The following is a 19,197-nucleotide window of genomic DNA, read 5'->3' on the forward strand; positions in this document are numbered from 1 at the left end:
AACTGCTCATTTAACGGGGCCATGCTTCTGGCCACTTTATTTTTGCCTGACTGCTCCGCCCGCCAGCCAGCCAGCCACGCCCCCCCTGGCAGCATCCGCCCCCCGTTTGCTCATTGATATGTCGGCAGTTGTTTACACATTAACAGCCCGCTGTGCACCACAACCATGGCCATTTGCAACCAGTTAACGAAAGAGGCCATTCGAGCCTTATTAAGTCACTAAAATTGCATCGACAGTGCAACATTTCCACTGGCCACTAGCATCAAGTCAAGGCTTAAGGCTTAACTCGATCATTTTTAATGAGACACAGAATATTACATGATGCGGGGTATATTTTAAATCAAATTAGGCGAATGTGGCACTGATTTAACCCATTTCTCTATGCGCCGAACTTAACGTTCCAGTGACCCCGAATGAACTGCAATCCGTGCGCGAGCTGAACCCAAATTAATTTAAGACTTAAGCCGATTTTTATGAATTGTATATGGATGCAATGCAAATTAATTCGATATATGTAAACAAATAAATGAAAAACTGAGAATGTGTTAAAGGCGAATAATAAATTAACTATGTGCACACACGCACACACATGCGCCGCACTGGCGTTGTAAATTATTTTTTGAATGCACAGCAATTAAGTAAAGTCAGACGGGCAAACATGAAACGGAAATCCCAGCATGTTGTGCATGTCTCTGTGTCCGATTTTCCGCAGAAATGGCCAGGTGTGAGATATATAATCGGAATCGAATGGATAGGCGTAATCACGGAGCGTTAACAGGAATTATGTATACCGGCGGGGACTTAAAACTGGTTTTTATCGTCATTCAATGGGTTAATGGGCATGGGCATAGGGCATCCTGAAGGTATTCCAAATTGAATTACATTCTAAAATTACTGCACAGTACTCATCGCCTAATCCAAACTTCAGCCAAAAAAACAAGAGAGAATACTATAATCGAGTTCCACGACTATCAGTTACCCCTTACTTAGCTAGTGTGAATGGCCATACTTACGTTACAACGAATCTAGTATACCCTCTTACTCTACGAGTAACGCGTATACAAAGCCATCAAGTTAATCTTATTTTGAAACACCGATCTCCAATAAAAAAACACTCGTTAAACTTACACTTTTATGAAGCACCGCTTTAATTTGCTTTAATCCAATTCATTAACATTGCCCACAATCTATCATTGACTTTTTTGTGATCCATACATTAGCATGTTTTGCCAAGTAATTAAAATGAATATTTAAATAAAATTAAATATTCAAATGCAGTTGGTAAGAAAAAAGTATGCAAATTAAATTATTTATTGTGGCCAATAAGTTTGTTGACAAACTTTAACAATCCAATTACAAGTAGTACTTAGCCGAGACTATTCTAGTTAAATATATACGATTGGGAAGAGTTTGGGAAGACGCGACTAATCACTGGATTGTGTTTTCAAATTCAGGAACGTTTCTTTTGGCGAGGCTTAATCCACTACTTAACTTTAGTATATATACAGGCATGTAGACTTACTTAATGGTAGGCATTCTTATAAGGGCTCAGGCACTGAGATCTTTGGGCATTGAATCGCTGACTTTTCCAGTTGGGCATCTTTAATTTGGTCTAAGGACTAAGCTAACCTAAATGAACTGCGGGAAGTCCAGCATGTCGAAGCTGTTGTCAAACTCGGGCTGCAAATGGAAATTAGCCGGGGGCTGTGGGCTTTTGCATGGCGGCTCGTAGACATCCGTCAGATACTTTGTCACGTACTCGAACGACACAAACTCGCTCAAGTGGCATTTGCTGTCGCCATTGGCGCGGCCATTATTGTTGGCCAGGCTAATTCCATTAGCAGATGTGGCTGGCGTACCTGTGGGCTTCGCCGTCGTCAGCAATTGCTCGAGTTCGCTTAATTGATTAATATTCGCATTGTAACGGTTATTGTTGCTGTTACTGTTACTGCTGCCGCCACCGCTGCAAACGCTCAGCACTTCCGTTTCCGGTGCGGGCGCCATGTTGCCATTGCCATATGTTACTGTTGCCGTTGTTGTTGCTGTTGTACCCGTTGCGGTTGGCAGTGTTGCAGGTCCTGCAGGACCTCCGCTCTGATTGTGCTCGATGATGACAATGCAATTTGACAACTCATTAAAGTTCATTGAATTGTTATTAGCTGCAACACCGGTGCCGCAATTGCTGCGGTCTGTCGTCCTGTCGTTTTCGGGCTGATGCTGCTGCTGCTGCTGCAGCAGCAATGCCTCGCTGCAACTATTGCTGCGGTGTTGTCGCTGATCCCCCGGAGCACTTGGCACGGCCACGCCCACGCTCGCACCCACGCCCCTTTGCACCAGTGCCGACTCGGAGTGACGGCGAGTTTTGGCCGCCTTCTTTGGACCGGAGGGCGGTACGGAGGCGCCGCCGGCAGATTTGCGGCGCAGCTGTCCGTTGGCGTTGCGCAGCGCGTGGTTCTTGACATGTTTGCGGAGGCTGGAGGGATCCGTGTAGCGCTTGGTGCATCCTGGCAGCTGGCAGGCATACGGTTTCTGTACCAAATAGAGCGAGAATCGGTAGAGCGTTGCGTTAGTACTGTAGTATTTGCCTCAGATGCGAGTTCGCATCAAACCGCAGCGGCTCAGTGCCGATGCCGAAAACTATGCAATTGATTTCTCCCATTCGCCCTGCAGGCGCTCCTAACTCACTCACACTCACGCACACCCGCACATGGCACTCACACACCCACACAAACGTTCACCAGCTAACAGATGGGCCAGCGTATTTGCCAAGTCAAATCGTTTTGAAATGTCATGCTGCATTTTGTTTATTCTGGCCAGGCAGCAGCCGCTGGCCGAAAGCGACAACAGCAAGGGGCAGTGCACTCGAAAAAGGAACTTTATTAACTTGGAAAGTGGCATTTGTCTTGGAGCTCACAAATTAATCAATTGTTTTAGGTTTATAGAAAAAAGTATACCTACTGCATCAATTTATGCACTGCAATAACTATGAAAACTATCTTAAGCGTGAAGAATTTCTATTTGGAACACCCATTTCTCTGAGTGTGCCGCAAGCATTGGCAGTCGCGCCAGGCCAACACACATTGTATCCTTTTGTGATCCTGATTGGCTGCCCTGCCCCTTCAGCTAGGCAACGAAAGTAACTCGTTTAGTTTATTCGATTTGCCTGCCGCGGTTGTTGCTGTTCTGGCCATTGCTGCTGGCTGAATCGCTGGCCTTTTCAGCTGGTTTTGAACTTTTTTCCGGTTGTCGTACGCGCTGACGCGGCTGCTGTTAGTCCCTGCCCCTGTTCCTGCCCCACCGCCGTACGCCCTTCTGTATTCCGATTGCGATTCCTATTCGGATTCGTAGTCCTATTCCAGCTGCTGTTACTTTGGCCATCGGCCACCGCTCGCTCTCACAGATACAGCACACACGCAAAACTATAAATCACTCAGGCAGCGAAATGCGAAATGTGCACATGTCATGCTGGCAGCAGCAACAGTGGCTCCTCCTTCGACCATTTTCTTTCTCCCGTTTTTTTTTGTTTTGCAGAGTGGCTCCTGGTTGGGCCGCTAAGCGCCTTGGAGTCCATTAAATCTTAAAGCCGCTCCACGCTCGTCGGGCGAAGCCCCAGCTGCATCTTTTGCAGCCGCGAGCTCTTCAATTTCCTTTTGACACGCACTGCAAATTGCTGGGACCCCAGAGAAAAGGCCAACCCAACCCATCCCGGCACCGCCCACTCATTCAGCCGCACTCATATGCATAGCATATAGGGATACTCACCGTATCGTAGTGGGTCCTTTGATGTTTCGCCCGATCCGAGCTATTGCTGAACGCTTTGAGGCAACCTTTATACTGGCAGCCATAAGGCCGCTCGCCCGTGTGCGAGCGTTGATGAATTTTCAAATTTTCCAAACGCGAGAATGCTTTATTGCAGCCGGGAAACTGTAATGGAAAAACAAAAAGGTGCAAAGGTGTCATCGAAAATTGCAATTACCAAGGGTGGGAGGGCAGGTGATTTTTGCAAGGAATGGCGAAAGGGATAACGCAAGAGGATGAGGCACTGGAAGGACGCATAAAATTGTGACCTCGCAGCAGATGCTGTTACTGTTGCCGCTGACGCCCGCAGGTGTTGCACGTAGTAGCCCCGCCCACTCGCAACACTCGACCACTCCACCTGAAAAGGGGCAAATTACGTTTTTGCAACAGAAACAGTAAGAGAAACCGAAACAGACACAGAAACATGTGTAATGGCAAATGGCAGCTGGAGCAGCATCAGTGGGCCAAGTTGATGATGTCCGAGCCAATTTAATCGAAAAAAAAACCGGCAAGAATCCATCAATTACTCAAAAATCAAAACGAAAGAGCATGGCAAAGGGCAGGGATAGAAGCTGTAGGCGAGTGTTGGCCCTAATAACATTACCAGCAACTCCATTTCAAGTGGACTCCGGATTCCGTCCGGATCCCGCCTCGCAGCTCTCGCCTCGCCCTGTCAATTTCTGTGATTGCCCTGCGCCGCACAATTCATCATCCCAGCGATGGCGCATCAAATGTCAACACGTGCATGATACCATACTAGACCATCCACGATGCCACACAAACAAAAAGGAAAGCGAAACGCACAAAATGGGATCCTCCGGCGGAAAAGTCGTGTTTGGACGCATAAACAAATGCGCCAGCTGCGGCCAGGGGAAAAAAATGGATAAAATCCAAATCTATTGTTTGATGTTTGAAAAATGATATTCTATGAGGGATTGAAAAGGTTGGTAAACAGAGAGAAAGTATACACATGTATCTCAATCGATGGATTCCCCCGAACAGAGTTGCCATTTTTCTTCTAAACAAAAAAAATATTCTACAAGGAAATCTCCTAGCTAGTCATTGGGTTCAGATGGGTTTTGGTCCTGCATATAGAGTCATCATTTCATCCTTACCGGACATTTGTTGGGCTTCTCGCCGCTGTGGACTCGCATGTGGATGAGCAGCTTGTAGCGGGCATTGAAGGGCTTGTAGCGCCTGGGGCAGTCCAGCCAGAAGCAGGAGAAGTCCTCGCCCTTGCGCACGTCCACATGGCACTTTTCGATGTGCTCGACGAAGGCCTGTTGGTGCGGGAACTCCTCGTCGCATCCCGTCCAGCGGCAGATGAGTGGGATGGCCTCGTTCTCTGGCTCCGCCTCGGGATCGCAGCAGGTTGAATCTGGCTTTGGATCACTTTCCGCCGGCGGGGCAAACACTTCGTTGTCCAGGTCATCCTCCTCCTCGTTGTAGTTCTCGTCATCGTCACTGTCCAGGTTCCGGAACTCCTCGGCCTTTATGAACTCATCCGATAGATAGTTGACCAGATCGTCCTTGCAGCTCTGTGTTTGCTGTTCCTGCCCATGTGGCTGCTGCAGTTGCTCCTGCTGCTGTTGCAACTGTTGCTGCTGCAGATGATGCTGAAGGAACTGCTGCTGCTCACCTAGCATAAGTTCATCCAGTTCATCGATGGTCCAGATGGCCTTGTGCTCGCGATTGGGCTTCTCGACGACCTGTGCCATGTTGTTGTGGTAGTTCTCCGTGGAATACCCCGATCCCTGCTGGTAGAGATTCGCGTAATCCTCGTAGTTGCTGGCGCACATGGGAATGCATTTGGGGGTGCCGAAGGTGGAGTTCATCGATGGTAGTTTCGCCGGCGATGCCTCCTCCTTGACCTGCTCCTCGAACACGTTGCCCAACTTCGGGGATGCGGCACTCGATGATGCGGCCGCTGAAATCTCGCCGAGATTGAAGTTCAGCCAGGCGTCGAGGTGCGGTGATGAGCACGGTGATTGGTTTTTCGATTGGCAATTAATCTCGTCGTAATTAAAATAATCGATATCCAGATTAATGGAGTCATTCGCCGGCTGCACGGCATACTGACTGCTCTGTGCACTGCACGGTGTGTATGGTGTGTACGGGGTATATGGGGTATATGGCGTCTGTGGATGTTGCAGCATTCCGGGCACTTCGGACTCGCCAGTCAGACGCGCTATGTCCTCCGGCTCGAAGCGGAAGATGTCCTCGCGATTCAGCTGCGTGTACTGTCCCTGCTGATAGGGCATGCCCGTGTTTTCCGCCGCAGCGCAGACAATGTCATCCTGATCCGAATCCTGCTGTTGATCCTGGCCAGCATAGTTGTGGCAGTCGCTGAACACGGAGTTCGGTGTCTCGGCTGCGAAGCAGAGGTGTGAGAAGTCCGGAAACTGCAGCTCGCCGCAGGCGTAACTTTCATTCATTTCCACCTTGGCTCCCGGCACTCGGAACATTTCCCGCTCCCCATTATTGGCCGTTATATTGGCACTCAGCGGGGGCGACATGAAGCCGCCGTAGCAACTGGCCGACTCCTTGCCAGAAATCGACGACGTCTTGACGTACATGCCGCCACTTTGGCTGGTCTTCAGCGAGGATGACATAGTATATTTTGGTGGCTCTGTCTCTGGTGATTTGCTGTCGTCCGTTCTTCTGGGCCGGCCGCTTTCACTTTCGCATTTCCGGCAGTTGTCTGGGAAGATTGCCAATATTTTGTAGGTTCGGGTCTCTTATTTTTTTTGTATTCTACGGCCACCGAACGCGGGAAATCCCAAGAAAATCAAACACTCAAACACACACACGTAAGTCCGAGGATTTCCTAGGTATCTATATAGTTCAACACTAGCGATGTTCACGCCACCGCGATCTGGCTGACAATAAACCGGAGAGCTGCTGCCGCACGATATTTAAACGCCCGGAACGGGATGTTCCATGAGGGAAGGGGAACGGGATCGGGAACGTGGAGCGTTGGATCCTGCCTCTGCCGCTGCCGCAGTTGACGCAGTTCTGGGCGATCTCTGCCCGCTTTTCCTTCGCCTTTGGCACGCACATGTGCTACCGCCGCTGCCGCAGTCAGCGTCGACGTTCCCCACCTCACCCCTTGCACCCATCACTTTGGACCCCCTTCCACCATAGGTTTTTCCTCTTGTTTTAGTCGCAGTGCTGCCGTTGTGGTTGTTGTTCTTGTTAATACTGTTATTTTAGGCTTATGTTTGCGTATAGAAATTATGCGTAAACTACAACGAGTGCCCTGTGGAAAATGGGAGCATTGCGTAGAATGAAAGTTAAATGTAATATAAAAATATTACATAAATTTTATAGAGATTCTTCTACAGTAATTTACTTTCTATATTTTCAATAAATGCATTTATTAACACTAAAATTATACATGAGTAATCAAATTTCATGTTAAAAGAAGTAAGAACTTTTGAGCCGAGGAGTACAGATGATCCTAAATTCCTTTTCTAAGTTTCCTTTTACTAAGACAGCCTATATATTTACTTCTAAATCGTATGAATATTTTTTATATATTTTTTAAATATATTTCAAGTGCTTAAAACCGACCTATTTGGAGCATTCTACTTTGACATCCCATCGTCGCATTTTCCACAGTGCACTTGACCGTGGCAGTGTCGCTGTGCTGCGTTTTCGTGATCTGCTGGATCCTCAGCCCATTTCCCCGATCCAGCAGATTTCCCCGCCCATTTTCCGTTCGCAGCCGTGCTGCACTGTGCGATCTTGTTGTTGCACACATGGTGTGCAAGTGTGCGCTGCCCTTCTTCTTGTTTGTGTTGCAGTTGCAGCTAGGCTGTCGAATGTTTTAGCACTATTTTTTATTGCCACATAATTCTCGTTCTTCTCTCCGTTTTTGCTGCACCGAGAGTGGCGGATTCGGAATCACCAGGCGGGCGTAAGTACTGTACTACATACATGGGCTATATTTATTGTGGCAACTCATTTGCCAGTGCGACAAATAGCGCATGCACATCGCATGCACTCGCTTCTCCAGTGCATCATCATCTTGCAGAATGTATCTCAAAGATCGCGCTCTCTGGGCGCTATTTTTAGCGCATTTAGCTCGTCCGCTAATGCCTGGCAATATGTTTTTAATTTACGCCACAAAAATGCAATTGCAAAACTATTTGTTGTTCCCCTCTCCAATGGCAGCACTGTATTGTCCTAGGTCCTCGACTGCATTGCCCATTGTGGCTGCAATTGCGATAGTGACGTTTCCGGAGCATGAGTCAGTTTCCTTTCATCCATTTCCATGTCCCATAACCCATGCCCTATCCCTTTTCTTTTTTTTTTTTTGTGGCCAACGCGGCACTTCATCATTAAATGATGCCATCTCCCTATAATCGCCATATATTTTTTATGATTTTTGGCAAGCGTCGCGATTTGGCGCACGTTCACCCGAATGCGATGATTGTGGGGTCTCTTCTCTTTTTTGCTGTTTTGGGGCGTTTGGGGCTGCCGAATGGTTTGGATCGGCTGGGCTGGTGTGGTCTGGACTGGTCTGAGGTTGGCATAGGTTGGCAGCTGCCCCTGCCAGGGGGCTTCTGTTCTCGGCCCGAAACGCGTCAAGTCAATTCAGAAACGTTTAACACACAATTCCTGCCACTTGCGCTCTCGTCATTTGCGAATCGGTCGGCGGAGGGCTGGCCAAAAGATTGGGCTTCTGGCCAAAACTGTGCGGCCACCGCCTTTGTTGTCGCACGATTGCGACAACTTACATCATTCTTAAAATTAGGCGATTTTGGCAGCACTTTTTCGCGTCGAGTGCACTGTGAGAAAAGTATTAAGTAGAATGAGAAAAAAAATAGATGCTAAGGGAAGATTTAAGGCAAAACACAAACTATACAGACTTCAATCCAAGTAACATAATATCAGAGTGAAATGTTAAAATTTCTCTTTAGATATTTAGAAATTCTTTCAAGTGCATCCTAGTCGCCTTTTTGGCCAAGACCTATAGACCTGATGCCAATGCGAGTTGATGTTTTTATGAGTGGCGATGACGCGCGGCGACGTTTCTTGGGAAAACACTCGCCCATTTCCGCTGGTGATTATCAATTTTCCCAGATTTAAGGTAATTTTTCTTGTGCGTGGGCAGCGCTGCGCTGTCGTCCAATTTATGATTTGTCTGGCCCAAGATTCGATTTCAATTAAATGTGCGAGTGAATCACTATCGCCTGAGCCAGCGGAAAATGTTTGATTGGAAAAACGCAGGCAATTAATTAGCTGCAGCAGCTTGAATGACCCTTGGTCCTGACCTGCGATGACCGACGTTGCATGTGTAAACATTATTTCGATCAGATTGTAATATTCCTTTGGCGCAGTGCAACAAATAAGCCGCAACATTAATGGATACACTCGAATGCCGAATGTTTGGTTTGGTCAACTTCGGCGGGTGGAAATTATGCGGCATGCCGGCAAATGGCTTTAATGAAAAATCGTAAATAAAAGGGGGAAAAAAGCGTACTTAATAAAATTTATTTGTTGCCAAGTAATGAGACGGCGCGGTGTCGATTTGTTAATGAAATTTTTAACTTTATGCTTTCCGCTCTCCGGTTGCGAGGATAAATAAATGTGCATATACATACGTAAACATATACACTCGTGTATTTGTTCTCGTTGAGGGTACTATATGTCGGCTGGGTTCATAAATTTGTCAATGATTTTCCACTTGACAATGCTGCAAATGGTCGCGTTTATTTACTCCACATTCTCCATCAAGTGAGCCGCTGATGTGGCAATGGGTCGCCCTTTTGGGATGCCACTACCACAGTCTACTACAGACCATATCTGGGGTAATTCTGGTTGTGGCAACTATACGGAATGGTTATTGCTTTTGTTTATTTCCAATCACAGACATCATGTGTGCGCTTTGGATTCGGGACTGTCTTTAAATAAATAAATAAAGAAAACGGAGGAAGGGGTTGAGGTTGTGCTGTGATTACGAGTATCTGTCAAAATAGAATCATTATCTTTTCGAGGAAATTTTGAGTTAACTTCAACTCGAAAAGCTATACAAACATAATTTCCCTAGTAATTAACTAAATTTAAGTGAAAAGTGACTAAAAAACAATAGAAGCAGATAAAAATATCATTATAGCAAATGTAATTTTCACTTGGCAAGCAGTCAAAAGATCTTTACACTCACCAAAGAAAAGCGGAAAAACAGCGATTTTCCTGCGTTGAAGGTGTTTTTTGCTCCATCGCTCACACTCATCGCATTCAACAAGTAAATTTGTCAGGCGGTAATTTGATTTTGTTTAGCCATGAAAAATGGAAAACCCCCACCATTGTGGCTGTTTAATTTGTAATTTGAGCCGCGCAGGCGTGACATTCAACTTGAACTATCCTCAGGCTCCCTGATCCACGAACTCCGATCCGAAAAACACAAAATTTGAAATTCAAAATCCCAAAACCCCACACTCATTCCACAACGATGTCCTGTCAAAATGTCAAATGATTGCGTTGACATGCATGCCGCAGTGAGTAGTCGCTATCGCGGCGATATGTGTGTGTTTTAGCATAATTCGATTCGAAAGCGATTTGTGGACCCTGAATGGATGGAGTGAGTGTCACTCACTCTATTCGAGTTAGTCGTTTGCATTATAATGAGCCGTTGCCGTTGACCCCTTGACATTTTACAGCTCGAAAACCGAAGCCGAACACATGTGGCAAGTTCAAAAGTTGACAGCAAATTGACTGTATTTATAAACATTTTAAAGGCGTCGCATAATAAAAAGTAAAATCCAAGAAGTATAGTAAACGGAAAACTGAAGCGTGTGCACGCCCCCCGAATGAATTTTAATATGCAATTTTTATGATTACTTCGCAGGGGGGAGGGGGGGATTGGTGTTCCAATGTGGCATCTCTGCAGGATTGGGGCGTTTTTACGATCGCCGCTCTCGTGGGCGTTTCAAGTTCGCATTTACGGTGGCATTTTGTCTACTCATTAAATCCCCTGACTGGCCATAGACCGTTATTTACTGTTTCGTTTAATTAGTTAAACATGTGATTTATGCACCCGAAACTCAGCGTATCGTATTGCATTTGGCGGCAGGAGCAGGACTGTGAAATTCCCGTAAACAAGGAGGCTAGTTTGTCCTTTCCAAGCACTGAGAAAAACTACAAGGAAGTTTAAAAGATATAGAATATATATAATAACTTTGAAGTGATTTCAATGCAAATATGAAAGTAAATTAAGCAGGTAAATATTTCTTGAGTATAACTTATATGTTACAATGATTTTTTCTCTGTGCACCCAAAATCAATGTACCATCAAAATTAGTTACCTTCGCATTAGCCATGGCAATGGCCATGGAACGTGGAACGTGGCCTGGTCAGCTTTTTAATTAGTTTTGGACGCCTGACAGTCAAAAGTCGTCATTTTGCGGAGCAAGGTTACCGAAAATGGGAAATCCGGATGTGTGAAATGGAAATGCAAATGCAAATGTGCATGCAACGGCAAATGAAATTTTGTGAGCAACCTGACACGGGCATACTACAACTCTTCATTAAATTCATTTGGCGAATACGCAGCTGATGGACCAACCTGACTGCTGCTCGATTACCCAAGTCAGAAATGTCCAACGGATTACGGGTGCATGTAAATCGGAATGTGAATGGGGAAAACAAGGAGCGGGGGGCACAGGTGGCACATAACCACTGCTCCGCCGGGAACTCTTTCCGATTTCCCACGCACTTCACTCACAGCTCATAATTAAGCGCAAGACGGCAGCCGAGTTCCCAGATCCATCTGTATGGGGATATGTAGATATGTATATCCCCATGGATCCCGATAATCACACGCGGAAATGCCTCGTTTGTCCGCCGACGGCAACCCATCGAAATTAAAAAGTGCTCGTCAGTGGCGAAGACAAACAATAAACCAGAATCCCAATCCCAATCCGAATCCGAATCGGAATATCGGGGGCGGATCCGTGTGGCAGTGGCACAGTGGAGTTTTCAATCAGGATGCCATTGAGGCGTTACATGCGACACGTCTGTGCCTCTTGGGGTTGCAACATGTAATGTTGCGATGGGCTCACGCATCATTAACGGCTTTTTAATTGGGAATTACGGGTAGGAAGTCTGGCGAGGATTGGGCGCCCTTTTGCTTTCCCACACAATCGATTTGATTTGCTGACATAATATTTTCTCTAGTTACTTGCCGGAAAAGCCAAGTGGCAGGTCTCAGGGGCTTTTACTCATTTTCCGATGTTATTTTTGCATTTGGCTGCATTATTTTTTCATTTTCCTAAAGCGTTTCTTGCTACTCCTACTGCTACTCCTGCTGCCGGAATGTCTTTTTATATTTTTCTTAATTTCACTAAAGTTGCCATGCACATGTCCTGGGCCCAGAAAGAAAAGCCAGATGCAGCTGGAAAGAAATTCCACATAAATGCAGTATCCTGTAGTGCGTATGTGTGCGGCTAAAGCATTTCAGGTTGCAGTGATAGCATAAATAAAATAAAAGCGCCAGGACGAAAGATGAGGGAAAACGTGGAAATATGCAAGAAATTCATGCTGTATATTTATGCTTCCGTGTGTGTGTGTGTGAAAAGCTCGCGCTGAGGAAAATAGGAAAAATGGAAAATTCCTCGTCTGCCGCCGCGCCACTGTTGCAATATTTCTCTTAATGTGTTGCATTAATTTCACCAGCATAAAGATAAAGGAACAAAGCACAACTGTGAACTGCAAACAAAAAGACGACGGTTTTCTTAGCCAGCTTCTCTCGTTTTTTGTCTGCAAAAGGAATCACTTTAACCAAAACACAATCTGTCAGCCACTCTCTCTCCTAATGGATCTCACTCGACCCTATTAGGCAACAATTTCGTTTCGTTTGAAGTGGCAAAAACGCCAGTGCATATGATGCACTACTTTCACCCGATTGCTCTAAAAACCCTGAATATTTTCGTGGAAAGCGCCTAAAGCCTTATACTTTTTCTATGCAATATCCCCAGCTGGATTTTTTCACCACCTTTCACGCGCTGTTTTTCTTTTTTTAATTTTGCAAATATATATAAATCACACAGCCTCAATGACCCCATAAAAGTTGCATAATGAGATTCAGCACAGGGGCGGAAAGTGGGTGTGCTGAAAAGTTGATTCCACCCGGCCATGCCAACTGACAAATGCAGGCGGAGCATCCAGACGGAGCTGGAAAATTAAAGCAATCCCGGCTGCTGGCTGAAATTAAATGAAATACACATGACTGGATCCCGTGGAGCCCGTGGAGCACGTGGAGCTGGCGAGGCCTGTGGCCAGTTGTCCGTGACCAGTCGGCCGCAGAAAGTATCTTTAATCGGATTTTAATGGAACGCTATTAAGCAGCGCCGCCACCTGTAAGCCCCCGGGCAGTAAAGACCATGTATTCCTTATTTTTCCGTAACCGGACCAATGTTTTTATTCACCTCCACCCGTCGGATGCTGCTCAGGAATGCTCTTCTCGAAGCTTCTTAAATTTATTCCTGCTGAACAAGAGAATAAGTCGATCTTGCCATTCGGCGGGAAAAATGAGAATCAGTCGGTAGAGTATGGCTGCCATTCTTGGCAAGCTGATCTCGGCCTCACCCCTAACCATTCCGGTCACTATTCGCTGGGCCACCTCCTCACCGGTGAGCAGTGGATATAGGTCGCCAAATCCTATGGTATGCGTTAGCTGCGTAACGTCAGTGTTGGTGCGCAGAAAGCTGGGCAGCACGGTGGTCACATGGATGTCCTTCTGGTTCTCCAGAGCCAACTCCATGCGCAGGGCCCTCATGTGCGTCAAGGCGCCCGACTTGGTGGTGCTGTAAGTCGCACTGTAGGGCAATGGGAAAACACCTGGAACGAGTTCGTACTCTCATTTAGATACATACTATAGAATGTAAATACTTTGTGGTAAGTTTCGCACCTGCCAATGAACTGATTGTAACAATAAAACCTTTGCGCAATTCCTTCATTTTGGGTAGGAAAACCAGCTTGGTCTAAGTGAAATTAATTAAAGTAAATAAATATTTAGATAGAGTATTTATATTACCTAAGTAAAAATCAAAACTCACCCAGAAATGCGACGAAAGATTAACATTGATCATTAGCTGCACATCGACTGGGTCCGGATTAAACATATTGCGATGCATCATGACACCTGCATTATTAACCAGGACGGTTACTGGACCCAGATCCTCGACCACTTTGGAGTTCAGCTCGACTAGATCGTCGTAATTGGTTACATTGGCCTAGGAAATGGGAATTTGCAAAAGATTGTAATTAATCGTAGTTATTTTAATTATTGTTTCGAACTATTACTTTCGAGTAATTAAAAACCCGTATTACAAGATATATATATATATAAATATATATAAGTTAATGTACCTTGTACGCCTTTGCGCGAACCTTATAGATATCTTGGATTTGCTTGACGGTGTCTTCCGCTCCGGAGACATTGATGTCCACCACGGCGATGTGACAGCCTTTTCTGGCCAGTTCCAAGGATATGGCACGACCTAGTCCATGACCAGCTCCAGTGACCTAGATCGCAACGAGATAAACACACTGATTATATAAGTTGTGAGTCATTGACTGCAATAAGCACGCAATCAGGCTTATCGCTCAATTTCAAAGTTATGACAAGCTAATGAAACACTGACACTGCAATTCATTTTTCAAAGATTGTTCAAATTGTTTAAATTGTGATTTAAAATAAATTAAAATCAAATTAATAAGTATAAAAGTAATAAAAAAATTTTACATAATATGCGAAAGTTACTTCAAAAAAATTACTTAATAAGCTAAATTGAGGATATACTTACGACATTTCCTGATTGAAATAAAAATAAAATTGAATTTAAAAACGCTTTTCAATAAATTAAAGCAAAATCATTTGTTGGTTGTTACCCCCGCTCTAAATTTACCTCAATAATTAAATCAATTAATTTTTTCAAGTCGATTCAAATTGTGCCGGTTATTCCAGTTTATTACGTTTTTTAATAAATCTGAGTGAAGGGCCACATACTTTGGTTGCACAATGGCCCTTGGCATTTGTAAGTGGAATACAAATTAAAATGATCATTTAGAATTGCGTCAATATGTGCGCAAATGGCAATTTAAATGTATGAATAAACTGTCAAATTAGCAGAAAAATAAATTAAAAACTGCAATTGCACGAATTTAGGAGCAGATTAATGTCTTTGACCAATAACCCTTCTATGAAAATCCATTAGGTTTCCGCCAACCGGGCTAAAGTTGGCTAATTCGTTCTGCAGATACTTTTGGTAAGCACAAAACATTGCTGTTATTACAAAATATCCATACATTGTCTGAAATTTATACGATTCACTGACTTCTCCAACCGCCATGTAACTAACACACTTTCGACAGCCAAGCTTATATAATAGTTTGTTTTTGTTTATCTCGAGTATTTGGCCCAAACTCACCACGGCCACTTCTCCCGCGATACTTTTCGGTGCCGAACAGCAGCAGATTTTAGCGATCAGTCGGCCGAGTAGTGCTACCAAAATGAGTAGTGGCGTTATGGCCGCCAAACCGATCAGTGCGATTATGGCCTGCAGTTTGACCAGAGTGCTTCGTACTACTTCCGACATTTTCTTAAGTCACAACCGTGCCGAGAGAATGGCGAAAACGCATTGAATCGCAAGTCTCCAAGTCGCGAATCTCGAGCGGATCGATCGGCAAAACTGGCTTGCCGTCGCGATGGCAATTCGAGTGTATCCACAATTGACCCGGTTCGCGGGGTTCGGCAATTAGCCGCGACTTTCAGCGAAACTCCCAAATGAATGCGAGCGTGTGGCAAGTGTGTCCATTTGCCATATGCTGCTGCTCTCTCACCTATTAACCAGCGCGGCCCCAACTCCCGGGCCATGATTTCGGTGGCTCTGGAGTTGGGGGTATGGGTTATTGTCAGCAAATAAACACAAAAGTCACCTCCTGCACAGATGAGACAGTCGCGGCAGCGAACCAGCAGCCCCATTAGTAATAAATAAAAGCCATTTTTTGTGACTACAACTACAACAAGTGTGGAGCAGCTACACATATCCAAACAAACATACTTGTGTATATGTATGTATGTACTTACACCAGCGTTCAATAAATGTGGAAAAAAAAAAGAAAAGTGGAGAGATGCCAACGAAAAAATGATTTTCTGACAATAAAGTGGATATCCATAAACGAATCGGAGCACCAGAACATATAGAAACGTATATAGACAGGGAAAGGATAATTTTATATTGCTAGTGGGGGAGGGGGGGATTGCAGTGGAAGGGGGTTGGGGGCGAGTGCCGGCTGTGGTTTTAGTTAAAAATAACAAAGAGCGAGCGACAAAAACGAGATTCGTGAAAAACGTATATTTCATATTCAGTTTTTCTTTTGTTTTTGCAGGGTGCTTTAGCTGCTCCATAAAGCTTGCCATTCATTTTCCGGGTAATGAGGGTATAACCGATGCAGTAATGTGCAAAAACGATTTATTATATATATACCACTGAGATTGAGCGATAAAATAATTAAGGTGTGTATTATAGATGGGAAATAGATTCAAAAAAAAGGAATTTATATTTATATCACACAAATTATTGTGTAGCTAATATTTGTTAAAGAAATATATAGTTATTTGTTATTAGTATTGAGACTGTCATAGTACATTTGAACTTTTTTGATACTGCACACATTTTTTTTTTCTAATTTAAAGGGTATCCATTAGTCGCTGTCGCATGGCATTAGTACAATATTACCCACACACACAACCCTTTCTTCTCCCACTCCCGCTGGCAATGGCATTTTAATAGAGTTTTAGCCGGGCCAAGGTGCTGCAGCAATCGGGCAGGTTAACCCCACAACCCAACCACCCCCTTCCCCCTCTAGTTTTCTTCCACCACCCCCTCCCCCTGAACCGGCACTTGTGACACTTTTGGTTTTGTATCAATTTATTGCACTTGGCGCACTCGAGGGCATGTGTCGATCGCTGGCGGAATAGCTTTGGTTCACTGCAAATGAAAACGAACCCAAAAACCGGCACCCCATCCTCCTGGCCACACACACACACACATACACACATATGTATGTGGCCTGGAATGCCTCCTTGGCTTCATTTCCATGCGCATTTTGGCGCAATTACGAATCCTACTTCTTGGCTGTGGACTTGCTTCTTATTTTTTTACTTTACTCCGCTGCACGTGATGCAATTTTGTATTTATTTAAGCGCAGCACTCGCCCTCGGATGGATGTTGCCAAAATCGGGTCACACTTTGTGCACGTGGTGCCGCCGCGCTTTGCATGCGACTTTTTTGCGGCTATTGGACTGCGATGATTTATGGGCGAGGCGTCTGCGTATTTGGTGGAGCCGGAGCAGGAGCAGCAGCAGCAGCAGGAGCTGGAGGAGCACATGGCACTGGCTGCCTCCTCCTTTCCATTTGCCATCCCTATCTGCGGTGGCAAGCTATAAAGATAGCGATACTTGAGCGTCCCGCTGCGAGCCCCTTAATTGTCAAAACTCCGTGCCACTCAACGCTGTCCCGCCAACAACACTTCAGCTCCAGCTCAAAGGGTACTCAGAAAACACCGGCGGTGGAGCGAAGGATCGGTTAGTGCTGCCCAACTTGGTGATCCAAAAAAAAAATAGACAAGTTTGACATTATATTGAAAATATTGCAGTTCAATATGCTTAAAACTTATATGTTCTATTTTTGCATTGGTACTATATATATGTTATTACTATAATCTATGTTTAAGCAATCCTTAAATGCTTGTACTTTATATTACACCTTAAATATACTACATATTTTATATTTTTTTTTTTAATAAATAAAAATATTCAATTAGTTCAGTTGATTACCTTGAAAAATAGCTAAATTCGAGAAGAAATCATCTCAATTGACTGCTCGGTGGAGCGAGATGTAGCACAAAAAATGAAGCAAAGTGCTTAAGGTAAAGGATTAGTGGTGGTTAAACCTGTGCACCGAAGTTTCCCACGGCAAAGGATGAGCCGCTGGCAGGATGGAAACGCAATGAGATGCCCGGAATGAGGGAATGAGAGGCGGCCGCAGCTGGCGGAGGAAAGTGAAAAGTGTCGAGAGGATTTTGAGTACTCAAACGCGTTAATCTCGATGGCATGGCTCTCCGTTTTTTCCATTAGTTTTGTAATATTTCACATTAGCATGTCGGCCACTCAGAGCTTAGGACTCTTGTAAGGAACCAAAAAAAATTAAAAACCAAAAAAAAAAACACAAAAAGGGTGGAAAGGGAGCAGGGCGAGGCAATTTCTCAGCGCGGCTGTCAACACCAATCTGAAGTGCTACTGCGAGAGCTGAAACAGCAGCAAGTGCAGGACATAATGAGACACGGATAACAGGCCATTTCGATTATGATCCTTGCAACATGTGTTCTAGTTTAGTACAGCAATGCAACAAGTGCACCGCGGGCCGTAAAGTAAATAAATTAGCCGGTCGTGTAATGCGCAAGAATCCGTAGGATCGAAAACATTCTGCAACATGACACCTCGGCCAGGATTCGAGGAGCTACCGCATCAGGATGCTGCCTCGAGAATGTGTTTGTTTAGGTGCAAGGATAACGCATTCTCACGCCTGCCAGGAGCAGCCAAGCAACATGGTTGCCTTCCAACCCAAATCCACTTGAACCCACCACTGACAGTCGAATGTCATAATTCAGCGGCGGGTAGAATGCGCGGCAGGTTGCCAGGATAATCAAGTTGCAGCTCCCGCTGCCGCAGCCGCTGTTTGTTTAGCTGAGGTTTTCCTTTGCCCCATTTTGATTTTCCATTCTTTTTTTATAGCTCCCGAAGATTTTATTGCCGCCCTGGATGGGATAATCCCTATTGACATATTTATGCACGGTTCAAGCAACGAAATGGAAATTTTTGGCGTCGCATGGCTCGCTGGCATTTGCCTTTCGCCCTTCACGGGGGCGTGGCAGTCGGCTAATGGGCACCACATGTAAGTGTCTCTAGGTGAATGAATTAATGTCCCGCCTCCAGAAGTCCTCGGGTTTTCACACGGAAAAAATGGATGTTATGAAGCTAAAATGGTATCTAGGATTGTAGTAGTTCTCCCATCTTTGACTTGCTTCGAGTACTTTGAATTTTCCGCCGTGCAGCAGCCTTTCCCCTAGTCTAAGTTCGAGTTCAAGGTGCAGCACATGGCTGTCGAGCTGTGTGGGAATTATCTAAGGAAAATACGTTACGGCGGGCGGCCAAAACACCTGTGTCAATGCCGGCAGATCGGGCGTTGCGCTGCTTAATTCTCGTAATTAATTTTGCGTGCCACAGACAGAGGCAGCAGCAGATAAATACGACGCAGACGGTGGGAATGGTGGCATAGGGACAATAGAGGATGTCCTGATGCACGGCATTAACTGAGCATGCAAACGATG

General features: G+C 45.2%; 2 protein-coding genes across 2 annotated transcripts; both read right to left on the bottom strand.

Moving 5' to 3' along the window:
- Positions 1-1,290: 1,290 nt before the first annotated feature.
- On the bottom strand, positions 1,291-6,764 carry LOC6729183. Its single transcript, XM_016174904.3, has 3 exons — positions 4,914-6,764; positions 3,763-3,924; positions 1,291-2,529 (listed from the first exon to the last, which is right to left on the bottom strand). The coding sequence occupies exons 1-3, from the start codon at positions 6,408-6,410 to the stop codon at positions 1,630-1,632; spliced, it is 2,559 nt and encodes an 852-aa protein (XP_016035831.1). The 5' UTR covers positions 6,411-6,764; the 3' UTR covers positions 1,291-1,629.
- A 6,429-nt stretch (positions 6,765-13,193) lies between these two features.
- On the bottom strand, positions 13,194-15,473 carry LOC6729184 (estradiol 17-beta-dehydrogenase 11). The gene is made up of 5 exons (XM_002104469.4): positions 15,234-15,473; positions 14,173-14,328; positions 13,860-14,036; positions 13,712-13,784; positions 13,194-13,641 (listed from the first exon to the last, which is right to left on the bottom strand). The coding sequence occupies exons 1-5, from the start codon at positions 15,399-15,401 to the stop codon at positions 13,250-13,252; spliced, it is 966 nt and encodes a 321-aa protein (XP_002104505.1). The 5' UTR covers positions 15,402-15,473; the 3' UTR covers positions 13,194-13,249.
- Positions 15,474-19,197: the final 3,724 nt, after the last annotated feature.

Source organism: Drosophila simulans, chromosome 3R, assembly GCF_016746395.2.
Source record: "Drosophila simulans strain w501 chromosome 3R, Prin_Dsim_3.1, whole genome shotgun sequence".
Lineage (NCBI taxonomy): Eukaryota > Metazoa > Arthropoda > Insecta > Diptera > Drosophilidae > Drosophila > Drosophila simulans.